At 38.6% G+C, this 12,367-nt stretch overlaps 1 protein-coding gene across 6 annotated transcripts in view; it reads right to left on the reverse strand.

Annotated features, from left to right (window-relative positions):
* rttn (rotatin) overlaps positions 1 to 11,867 on the reverse strand; it is a 55,567-nt gene extending 43,700 nt beyond the window's left edge. For all 6 annotated transcript variants that reach the window (XR_009785860.1, XR_009785861.1, XM_061758063.1 and 3 more), the window contains exons 1-12: positions 11,683 to 11,867; positions 11,177 to 11,364; positions 10,889 to 11,078; positions 10,699 to 10,788; positions 9,990 to 10,080; positions 9,721 to 9,835; positions 7,172 to 7,334; positions 4,586 to 4,748; positions 4,295 to 4,479; positions 1,989 to 2,104; positions 693 to 848; positions 407 to 619 (exon numbers count right to left, since the gene is read on the reverse strand). Coding sequence is in view for 4 of the 6 variants with exons in the window: in XM_061758063.1 (XP_061614047.1) it covers positions 407 to 619; positions 693 to 848; positions 1,989 to 2,104; positions 4,295 to 4,479; positions 4,586 to 4,748; positions 7,172 to 7,334; positions 9,721 to 9,835; positions 9,990 to 10,080; positions 10,699 to 10,788; positions 10,889 to 11,078; positions 11,177 to 11,364; positions 11,683 to 11,713 (1,701 nt within the window). In the remaining 2 variants the exon portion in view is untranslated. The remainder of the gene's footprint in view (positions 1 to 406; positions 620 to 692; positions 849 to 1,988; positions 2,105 to 4,294; positions 4,480 to 4,585; positions 4,749 to 7,171; positions 7,335 to 9,720; positions 9,836 to 9,989; positions 10,081 to 10,698; positions 10,789 to 10,888; positions 11,079 to 11,176; positions 11,365 to 11,682) is intronic.
* Between the last annotated feature and the right edge of the window lie 500 nt (positions 11,868 to 12,367).

The following is a 12,367-nucleotide window of genomic DNA, read 5'->3' on the forward strand; positions in this document are numbered from 1 at the left end:
CATGTTTGGATGTGTTTGGTTCGGAAGAATAGGCTCAGTGACCTTACAAAGGTTCTTCTGGATAAATGAACAATAATTCCTACAGACACATTCCAAAATCTTGTAAAAGGTTTTCATAGAAAGGAGAACAGAAAAGGGGAATGCCATATCACCCCACAATTCACTCTGTGCAATGATAGGGTTTCCCCAACACAGTGGAACCCATCCATTTTCTGAGCCACTTATCGCGGGAGTGCTGGAGATACCTATCCCAGCTATCTTCGGGCAGGAGGCGGGGTACACCCAGAACTGGTTGCCAGCCAATCGCAGGGCACACAAAAACAAACAACTGGTGCCACTGTATAAGCCCATTCAATGTATAAGTGAGTTCATTTTACTGTGTTTTAATGTGACATGCACATCATACCTCAGCCTTTGCCTCCTTGAGGAAGCAGCAAGTGGATTCCAACCACAAAGCAGTTCGGGTCACCCTCCTGTACAGCTCATGGCTGTCAGAGTTCAACTGCTCCAAGTAGGCCACTGCAGTTTCTTGTATGCTGTGTAGTGCCATTCCAAATGACTTGTCCAGGCACATGTGAAAAATAGCTGTTACTGCATTCTCTGGGACATTCCCACTAGCCTGCGAGATAAAGCATTGTGTATTAATATTAATAAACTAACTATTTACATAGTTAGGTTGGTACTACACGCACCTTTTCAAGAGGAAGTATGGTCTGCAGGAATTTAATGATGAATACAGCCGAGCCTGTGTATGCAACTCTGTGGTGAACCTGAGGACCGCTGCTATTGTTCTGGTGGTAACTCAGTACATCTGCTAGTAAGTCCATGCATGTTTGCAGCTTCTCCTTCTAAAATACACACAGGTAAGAATGTTATACCATCACATGAATCTTCACTTCACACACAAGCCAAAGATAGTGGCAGACAGCCAAGGAAAATACTTGCTCGATGCAGACATAAGAAATTGAATGTAAAGGAGGATTTGAATGTTATTTTCGGACAAAATACAGATGCATCCATCAGACAATGAAGAAACTGGAGCAATCTATTCTCAGCCACTTTGTTCCAGGAGGAACGGTGATTGATTAATACCAGTAGGGGGCAGTAAGTGTCCTATTTATTGTTTGGTTGGTTGGCTCAGACAAGTGCGTCCCCATAGGACAAAAAAAAACTCAAGGTCTGCTACACAAAACTGCGCTCCATATAAATATGACAAAACAGACCACAAGACGTTGAATGGCATGTATTAAACAGCAGAGGGCCTGAGGGCTCCCCTTCTTGACAGTGTACAGTATGAACCAACAAGCAGAGGAATATAATCTTTAACTGAGGATGAAAAGATGGTTCTCTGGCAAAAAAACAACAACAACAGTCCGTATAATATAGCTTTTATTGTTTTAAAAACAATAATAATATATATTTTTTTTTTAAATAGACCCATCCATCCATTTTCGATACTACTTGTCTTTTTCAGGGTGACAAGGAGCTGGAACCTATGACAGCTGACATCGGGCAGGCGCACTATACCCCGGATTGGTCACCAGTCAATCAAAGGGCCAAAAAAATACTGTAACTATATTATTTATTTCTATTTTGTATTTTATATATGTCGACATACACATTCTATAACCTCCTGCTTGTCTCTTCGTTTGTTGTCTCGGTTTCAAAAATGTGTACGTCTCTGTGACTGCATCCAAATGGAAAATACCTATTTTATCGACAGTGTGTACACTGTGTAAAGCTAAAACGGCAACTAAAATCCTTTAACTCACAGCATGTATGTCGTAAAATGAATGTTTGTCACATTCTGAAATTCATTCTGCTTAATCATACGCATCAAATCCACATTGACTCCTGAGTAGCGTATGCTTGTGTGTTTGTGGCAAATTGCCTGGAAGCAAAACCCAGTACACCTGCCCCTCCCCCATCTAGTGAAGCTCATCCATTCATCTGTATAAGAGGCTGTCACAAGATGTGTTTTGACTTGCCAGCTCCATCCCCACCAGGCTGCGATCGTCCCAGACCAGTTCACAAATGCTTTCCCCGAGCAGGAGGACAGTGTCAAACAGCAGCTCCAGAACACGACAGAACACATGCGAACCATCTGAGAAATACAAAAGGATGAGAAGGATACAGAGATTTCTTGACAAGTTACTGGTGGATTATTTGAAGAGCTCTTTTTCAAAATGCTGTAAATCCGTTTTGATGTTACAGTATTTATTTACTAAGAACTGAACATTTTACAAACATTAATTCTATCCTTTTAAAACTATTCATTGTCTAAGCCTTAACATGATTTTGTTGCAATATCAACAATTTACTGAGTTCACCAAACCATAAAATGCAATGCATTAGGATTATAGACATTTTTAATATACTATACCTGTATAGCAAAAGGAATCGAGAACCGCACTCCTCACCAATGGTGGGGAGTAACTAAATACATGTAACGAGATTGCATAATTTAATTACAAAATGTATTTAATTGTAATCTACACTAGATTCCAATTACATTACTAGGAGAAAATGTGTAATTAAATTAGTTGCTTTTGGAAATTTCCATGATTACAATTTCAGTTACATTTGAAAAATAGCTGCAAAAGCTCAGATTTGTTTTCCCCATATCGCTTCCTCCCAAAACCGACACTTGTGATTGGCTCTCTCTCATCATGTGGCATTCTGCCGTATTCTCAAACATGACATATTTTTGGAAATATGACCTCAAAGCGCTACCTTGTGGTGCAATCTATTAGTTTGTCTGAGATTTTGAAAAGGTTACACTCATGGTTAGTTACACTTTGCATTTACTGTACATTTCATCATGTTTGATTATCATTTTTTTTTGCATAATGTGGTTCAACAATTATTTTGTATTTATTTGAAATTGTTTAACCAGGAAAGCCTCACTGAGATTAAAAATCTCCTTTAGAAAAGTGTGCTGGTCCACAACAACAATTAAAGGTACAACACTATATCTAGTGAACTCTCAAAACAATCAACTATCAAAGCATTTACAACCTGTTGCATCATCATCCAATCCCTTCAAATGACTTAAAAAGATTTAAAGAGACCTGCCTCCCTTAGGCCCAACTCTTCCTGCAACAGGTTCCACGCTGCAGGAGCCGTATATCTAAAACTCATTTTTCCCATTTCAAGTCATACTTTAGGAACAGACAGCAAAAAAAGGTCTCGTGAATGAGTAACAGAAAAAAGACAGTAAGTCCCAACATTTCTCAGCCTAATTTAATGACATAGGTAAGAGGGAAGCAGATTAAGAATTGCTTTATAAATAAAAACATGCCACCTACAGTATGGTAGCTTGCTTGCTTGTAGCTAATTTAACGCAAGAAACAAAGCCACTCCTTAGTTTATGCTCAGAATTTGTGCTTACTGCTTTGCACATATTTATGGAAGATGATTATGAAAACCATATTGAGTATTTGGGAATTACTGAACCTAGTCTCATGTGTTGATCAAAGTGACTTAAGTTTTAGCGGGACTCAAGAGGATATCAAAATGGGCCACAGCACTCTTAAGTCTGGGTTAGTGTTAGATTTCAAAAGAAAATGTCAGAAGATAGAAAAAGTGAGCAACCTTTTTGCCTAATTCATCTGAGCTCTATGAATGTTCTGTTTTTCTTAGAAAAAAAAAAAGATCATTTGTTTTCTTAAAGGACTAAGAAAATCAGAAAATGTTCTCATTTGACTGAAAATCAAGAGGATTTGGACTTTTTGATATATATTAAAAAAAAAAAAAAAAGGGTCAAAACCTTTTTCACGTCCTTTCCATTTTGTGTGGAATATGTGTTCTGGCAAGAATTATTTTACTGAATTTTTGTGTTCAGTGTTGCCATTGGCTATTTCATTATCTGGCCACTTATGCTTCACTGTCAATGTTCAGCATTTCACGTTACACTGTAAAAAAAACAAGATCCATTTGATTGAAAAGTAATTCAATTCAGAGAAGCAATGTTATGCCCTAAAGTATGTTTCTTTAAGGTGTTTCAAACTATTGTTCGACGTTCCCCCTTTTTAGCTTTGAGCATCTGCCCCTCCAAATGTCTCTCTGCATGCCCCTGCATGGCACTATAGCAGTTTGGAATGGAACTACAGGTTGCAGCACATTAAAAAAAATGGGTAAATTGCGGTTTGACACAAAACATGGACACAGCAGATAATAGAGTCTAAAAGGCATGGTAAGATCAATTAAGCTATTATGACATTTGTCGCAATTTGGGAAAGAGGTCTTTATTTGGATAGTGAGAAGTGCGTGTTTGTGGAGCACAAACCCTTACCGGTCTTAAGCAGCGGTATGACATGCTCCAGGGTCGCAACAGTAAATTGAGCTAAAGTGAGCTGCTGCAACCCCATCTCTGGGTCATCTTCCACATCGAGGTCAGGCAGCAACAAGCGGCCCACATCTGCAGGGGGCGTCTGTCTGGCTGTATGGGCTGAAACTGCACTTCTGTGTGAGCTGCCACTGTATGGGGCAAGAGACGGATGGGAAAGAAAGAAAGAGTTACTCAAGTATAAGACGGACCTATGAGATATTAGCAGATCACACAAATAGATATTTAGATGCACACCTGTTGGAACCTGCATCTCCATCTTGGCCATCACCCCTCACTCTCTGACCTGTTCCACCAACCACAGATGGCCGAGGAGAGCACTCCACTGCTGGGGAAGAAGCCTGTGAACGCTGGGTCGTCTGTGCTTCCTGGGAGTAGGAGGAATTCTGGGACACAGTATCTAAACAGACAAAGCAAAGAAAAACACATTTCTAACAACCTATTCTAGCTTTTTTTATAAAGATAAACTGTTTAGTTGCAGGTTCTGATTTAATTAGTTCAATGCTGAGTGGAGTACTGTACATCCTACAATGGTGGGATTCCCTCTAATAGATGCCGTGCTTCAATTCATCACTGGTGGCTCTGTTCACTATAAATAAATGAACATTGCACCTTAAATAGCCACCTCCCTTTTTCTTTATAAGGAAAAATGACACCCCCCATATGCTGCGGTAGACGTCATGGCCAAATCAGTACCACACGGACAGCAGCCATGGTGGTTTTTAAGAGAAAGAACATTAATGACTAAGCTGCTTAACATTTGAACATTGTAAAAGACAGGAGACAAAAATAAATGTGCTGTCATAAAAATAAATCCGTAGCAAAAAATGCCTCCTCCCAAATAACGCCTGGCACTCTCTGCAGTCGAGTAAATAAACCTGTATGGCAACTAAATAAAGGATACAGTATTCACATTATCCTGCAAAAACAAAAACTTAATAAAAGTTTGAAGATAAGATTGTATTGCAAAGTCTTTTTTCAATAAATGGAGCTCATTTAAGACATCCTCAACACTCACTGGTTCGGAAATAACAGTAACGATGCACTAATGCCATGACACCCACAGCAGTATGAGTTATTAAATTCTAATAATAAATAAAGTGACTTACAGCTTGTCCCGTCAGGGATCGCCACAGTAAGTCCCTCGCATAATTTATTTGGTAGAGTTTTTACACTGGATCCCCATTCGAACGCAACCCACCCATTGTTATCCGGGCCTTAGACCGGCAGTGCTGCATATTCGGGTACTGACCGGGAATCAAGCTCGCTCTGTCTGCATGAAAGGCAGAAGTGTGTGTGCATGTATTTATATATACTGTATCTATACTGTATATCCTCCAGCAAAGCATATTCCCCACCACTTTTTAGTGGTGGGCTAGTGAGTGTTTCTCACGTCGAACGTTGTCGGTGAATGACCATCACACGAAGAGAGAATAACGATTCCGACACCCGTTTCAACATATCTGTCCGCCAAGCCATCCCATTAGTCCCAAAAATGAAATAATAAAATATGTCCACTCCATACAAATACAACAACCAACATCAATGCAAAAATAAATCATCTAACATAATTCCCTCTCTTCAAATGAAATGTCCACATTTCAAATGAAAGCATATTACAGACTGAGGCTGCTCAGAAGAATAAATCATTTTACAATATCACCAAGAGGAGGAAAAGTAACTAAGGATTCCCATGTGTACCTGCATTTCTGACTAATTGAATTTTGGGACTCAAGCAAAAAAAAAGAAAAAAAAAATCACTGTTAGTAGGCAGTATCCAATTTGTAAAGTTATACATTTTTGGAAAAATGACAATAAATACTGTTAAAGTAGTGAACAGACAACACCTCAACGGACAGTTTCGTTATTTTGAGTATAGCATGATTACTGCTGCAGTAATAACAGTGTTTTGGAGGTATTGCATACGAATGTAAACATTGGATGGACAGAGATAGAAGTACATGGTGACATATGATTTGAAGATGTCTTTTTATTCAGAAACTTATCAGAGAGAAGGACTCGGCCAGCAAGAAAAAGAGCTTTTTCGGTTCTCCTCTTGGCTCTACCTGTACCATGAACCATCCTGCAATACCGTGAGCTTTCTCACGATATCGCAATATTTATCGTGCCATTAGATTAATACCGTGATAAAACGGAACCATGAGATATAGATATCGTTACATCAACATATATACACTGTGTGTGTGTATGTGTGAAGCATATGTATATATATATATATATATGTATATATATACACAACCCCAATTCCAATGAAGTTGGGACGTTGTGTTAAACATAAATAAAAACAGAATACAATGATTTGCAAATCATGTTCAACCTATATTTAATTGAATACACTACAAAGACAAGATATTTAATGTTCAAACTGATAAACTTTATTGTTTTTAGCAAATAATCATTAACTTTTTATGGCTGCAACTCGTTCCAAAAAAGCTGGGACAGGTGGCAATGATTAGACTGAATTGCCACCCTGCTTATTTCATCAAACCACATTCTGCACGTGTTAAAGCAGCGTGGCTTTGTAGTAAAAGAGATTATTTGCTAAAAACAATAAAGTTTATCAGTTTGAACATTAAATATCTTGTCTTTGTAGTTTATTCAATTAAATATAGGTTGAACATGATTTGCAAATCATTGTATTCTGTTTTTATTTATGTTTAACACAACATCCCAACTTCATAGGAATTGGGGTTGTATATACACACCTGTATATATTATCTCAGCTAGTTGCCATATTTCTTTAACTTGAATATTAAAATTGAATGTATGCAAAAGATGCAAAATGCTGTCACATTGACTCACTGGCAGCACCTCCTTGCTTGGCAGAGTGGAAACTCGGATCTCGATGAAAGCGCAGCCTCTGCCTTAGCCCCGTGCAAAGCTGCTTCAGACAGGAGAGCGCCTGCAAGTGCAGGTAACATGCCTTACCTTTATCCGACCTCAGCCTCAGAAGGGACAGAAGAGTCTGATGACAGGAAGACTTCATCAGAGAAGGCAATAATAACTTGACTAATTTAGGTTATCTACAGAAATACACATGGGTGTGCGCACTCTTATGGTAACTCTACTGTTTTTGTTTTGTTTTTAAAAAAACAACCGACATTTTTTACATGGACAGAAAAGTTGCAATAAAATAAAATCTTTAAAAAGACAAAATTTAGTTGAAGTTTTATTATTGACGCTGCAATTTAGTCTGGTAAATTGAAGCTAAATAAATACACAAAGAAAAATGTCCTTTTTAATGATTAGACTGAAGCATGAATGTTCACTTGCACTGGTATTGTTTAAAATGTAGGTTTATTATTGTATAACCCCAATTCCAATTAAGTTGGGACGTTGTGTTAAACATAAATAAAAACAGAATACAATGATTTGCAAATCATGTTCGACCTATATTTAATTGAATACACTCCAAAGACAAGATATTTAATGTTCAAACTGATTTATGGCTGCAAAAAGCTGGGACAGGTGTTAAAAAAGACTGAGAAAGTTGAGGAATACTCATCAAACACCTATTTGGAACATCCCACAGGTGAACAGGCTAATTGGGAACAGGTGGGTGCCATGATTGGATATAAAAGGAGCTTCCCTGAATTGCTCAGTCATTCACAAGCAAAGATGGGGCGAGGTTCACCTCTTTGTGAACAAGTGCGTGAGAAAACACGCGTGAACAGTTTAAGAATCAGAATCATCTTTATTTCCCAAGTATGTCCAAAAAAAACACACAAGGAATTTCTCTCCGGTAGTTGGAGCCGCTCTAGTACGACAACAGACAGTCAATTGACAGAACACTTTTGAGACATAAAAACATTGACAAAAACAGTCACTGAGCAATAAAGGGCTGCTAGTTATCTGGTAATGCCGGTACAATGTTTGTTTTTTTGACAATTGTACAAAAAGATGCAGAGTCCTCTAGCACTTAAGAGCAGTTCGAATGACTAATCTCGCAAAGGTCCGGTGAGATTAGTCATTAAGGATAATGTTCCTCAATGTACAATAACAAGGAATTTAGGGATTTCGTCATCTACGGTCCATAATATCATCAAAAGGTTCAGAGAATCTGGAGAAATCACTGCATGTAAGCGGCAAGGCAGAAAACCAACATTGAATGCCCGTGACCTTTGATCCCTCAGGCGGCACTGCATCAAAAACCGACATCAATGTGTAAAGGATATCACCACATGGGCTCAGGAACACTTCAGAAAACCAATGTCAGTAAATACAGTTTGGCGCTACATCCGTAAGCGCAACTTGAAACTCTACCATGCAAAGCAAAAACCATTTACCAACAATACCCAGAAACGCCGCTGGCTTCTCTGGGCCCGAGCTCATCTAAGATGGACTGATGCAAAGTGGAAAAGTGTTCTGTGGTCCGACGAGTCCACATTTCAAATTGTTTTTGGAAATTGTGGACGTCTTGTCCTCCGAGCCAAAGAAGAGAAGAACCATCCGGACTGTCGCGGACGCAAAGTTCAAAAGCCAGCATCTGTGATGCTATGGGGCTGTGTTAGTGGCAATGGCATGGATAACTTACACATCTGTGAAGGCACCATTAATGCTGAAAGGTACATACAGGTTTTGGAGAAACATATGCTGCCATCCAAGCAACATCTTTTTCATGGACACCCTTGCTTATTTCAGCAAGACAATGCCAAACCACATTCTGCACGTGTTACAACAGTGTGGCTTCGTTGTAAAAAGAGTGCGGGTACTAGACTGGCCTGCCTGCAGTCCAGACTTGTCTACCATTGAAAATGTGTGGCGCATTATGAAGCGTAAAACACGACAACGGAGACCCCTGACTGTTGAACAGCTAAAGCTGTACATCAAACAAGAATGGGAAAGAATTCCTCTACAAAGCTTCAACCATTAGTGTCCTCAGTTCCCAAACCTTTATTGAATGTTGTTAAAAGAAAAGGTGATGCAACACAGTGGTAAACATGACCCTGTCCCAGCTTTTTTGGAACATGTTGCAGTCCAAGTTAATGATTATTTACTAAAAACAATCAAGTTTTATCAGTTTGAACATTAAATATCTTGTCTTTGTAGTGTATTCAATTAAATATAGGTCAAACATGATTTGCAAATCATTGTATTCTGTTTTTATTTATGTTTAACACAACGTCCCAACTTCATTGGAATTGGGGTTGTAGTTGAAACAGTGTAGAACTGTGCTTCATCATACAGAGAGGTGTTTCTCGTATTTTGGGTACCATATTGAAAAACATGAGCTGCGCGAAGCTCTTGTACAGTACAAAATCTCATTAAGAATGTGCAGGTAACTCCAGAGTATATTTTTCAGAATGGGCCAGTGCTTTTTTTCACCCAGAGCAAGTTTTAGGAGTGCAAACCTTTGCAATATTGGGCCTCTGCAGGAAGATCTCAGCAGGAAAGTCCTGCATGATGACATCGCACAGTAGCTCACACGTGGCCCGCACCAAGTTGGGGTTGCTACTCCTTAAAGAACTTTTTCAGATGTGAATTTGACAAAAGTGTCAGCTATTATCAAAATGTCTTGTACAGTAAATAAAATGCATTAGTTTTTAGTGAATTCATAAATCACGCACAATGCAATAATTCTATGCAGCAATTTCATATAGAAAAACTGATTGCCTCTCACCTTTCATTGGAAGACAGAATGTGTCTATCAGTGTTTGTCAAAGACAGCCACGGAAACACAGAGAACTTCAAGCACTGCACAGACTCGTGCACTGTAAAAAAAAAATATCTAATTTAAAACTAGTGGATGACATAACATAATGCAACATAGTGGGGAATTTAGTGACAATATACAGTGGAACCTTCAAAATCGAACACCTCCAAAAGTGGTAGAATTTGGAGTACAACCACAAAAGAAATAGAAATTGTCCCTCAAACAAAACTTGCACCTCAAACCATCAGTTTGTAACATCAAGCGAGACAACAGAAATTCTTATGAGACTCCAGCTCAGTGAGCATCGAAAAGAAAAGTGTGTCGCTTTTTCTTGGCCTTGTGACAGAAAAGTCTGACGTATTCATAGAAGGTAACAGTATCACATCAAACACCTTCAGTCATCTGCCAAGTGTCTTCAAAGGCTTTATTTTAGTTTTACTTACTTCTAATACACAACAGTTAATGGTTAACCTCTCTTTATAACTGAATGAAAGAAAGTGTGTGCAGAGTGTTTATGATGGCACACGAATTGGTTCACTTTACATCATTTCCTATGATAATATTTGCTTTCAAATTACAACAGTTGTTCAATATATACATATTTACAATTGATTGTGATCAACTTTGGTGGTTCCATTGTATGATGCACTGAGCAACAGAAAGTAAAAATCAGTACCTGCTATCTTCAGAGGAGGTACATCCGCATGGTTCGGCACACGCTTCTGGAAATACCCCCTATTAGAAAGATGCTCATCGGATGGTAAATCTGTGGGTATTTCACATATGACACCACATAGGATATTCATAAATTAATCTTTATCTGTATTGAATATAGTTTACAAACTATTTGTCCAAGCTTGCAGCACCCGTTTGAGGTGTAACGTGGAGTCCAGGCGTGTAGACGGTGGTGCGACAGGGGATTATCTCGGGTAGGTGGCACAGCTGGTCCAGGGTTGCGTCGATGACAGTTCGAAGTCTCGGTTCCACATTAGCAGACAGTTGGGAGAGGAAATCCTCCGCCTCTACATCTCTCAGCATCTGGGCTGCACTTGGATGCTTTGGGGGAAAAAAAAGACAAACAATGAAAGAAACGGGAAACAATGATGACATGAAAACATAGAGGACCTGACCTTCACCGCTTCACCGTCATCTACCTTGGATAAAGTCATGAGTAAATCCAGGACTTCATCTTGCATTGGCACCTCTGGGAAATTGAACCATTCCAGGAGATAAACAAACAGCATCTTTTCTTGAACAATGTCAGAGATGGAAATCAGAGAGTGCTTCATCTTGGAAATAATGCTCTTCAATGCTCTAACTCGTATCTCCATCAAAGTATGGCCTGTTGGTCACAGAAACAAAATATTCAATTTGAAACGAAGCATCAGACTTTTGCTGTTGTATTTTGATCTGAGTAGCAGATAAAAGTTCTGCATTGAAGGATTTTACCGACTTTGATAACTTTTCTGCATTAGCTAAAAGAAAGAGTTAAAGTATGTTTAAAGCGCACATGTAAGACGTAATATCTAACAAGAGCCGCTACATAATTCAAGTAAAAAGGTCATCTTTATAGTTCGGTGGAATGCAGACGGCAACGATCACTGGCTTTGCATAAAACAGCCTTCCGAGCAACCTTTCTTAAAGCTAACACTTAGCCTACCCATTTTCTTGATAATGCCAGATAATTCCATTTCCCGTGAGCACTGCTTTTCTAGTTGTTTAAATCAAGTGTTATCCAAGCCCAGATGAGGTTCGAGTGAGACAGTTTCATAAATCCATGTCCACTGGTGTAACGTAAAACACAGACAGCTACCAGGGTTTGTTTTTTTCAACTTCCGCGCCAGCGTCATTCCACTTCCGGGATAGGAAATGGATGCATTCACGGCCTTCAAATATGTAGGAGAAAAAATAATAAATTTTCGGCTTTGCAAAGCTTATGTTTGGTAAACATGTTTTTTGGGTACAACTGGAGAATCAAATGAGATCCAGTTAAAAAAGTCTGCCTTTACAGAGATGTTACTGCATCATAATGATAATAATTTCTTGTATTATCATTGTAAAGATGTAAAATTTCATCTATATTGTTAATGTTTGTATCATTTTCTACCATATTTCATAGAGAATGATATAAACATTAACAATATGGATGAAGTAGTGCATAAATTCAAATTTTTTTTTGTAAATGCTGGGCTCACCCTAGCAAAAACAAAATCCTGATCCAGATATAGCAGGAAATACTAGTACCATCCTAATTGAAAGAAAACCAAGTACATTTTTTCTTAAACTTGTGAAAGAAAAAGACGTAATTCATATTGTTAATGAATGTAAAGAAAAAAAACATCTAC

The sequence above is a fragment of the Phyllopteryx taeniolatus genome, chromosome 20 (assembly GCF_024500385.1).
Source record: "Phyllopteryx taeniolatus isolate TA_2022b chromosome 20, UOR_Ptae_1.2, whole genome shotgun sequence".
Taxonomy (NCBI): Eukaryota; Metazoa; Chordata; class Actinopteri; order Syngnathiformes; family Syngnathidae; genus Phyllopteryx; species Phyllopteryx taeniolatus.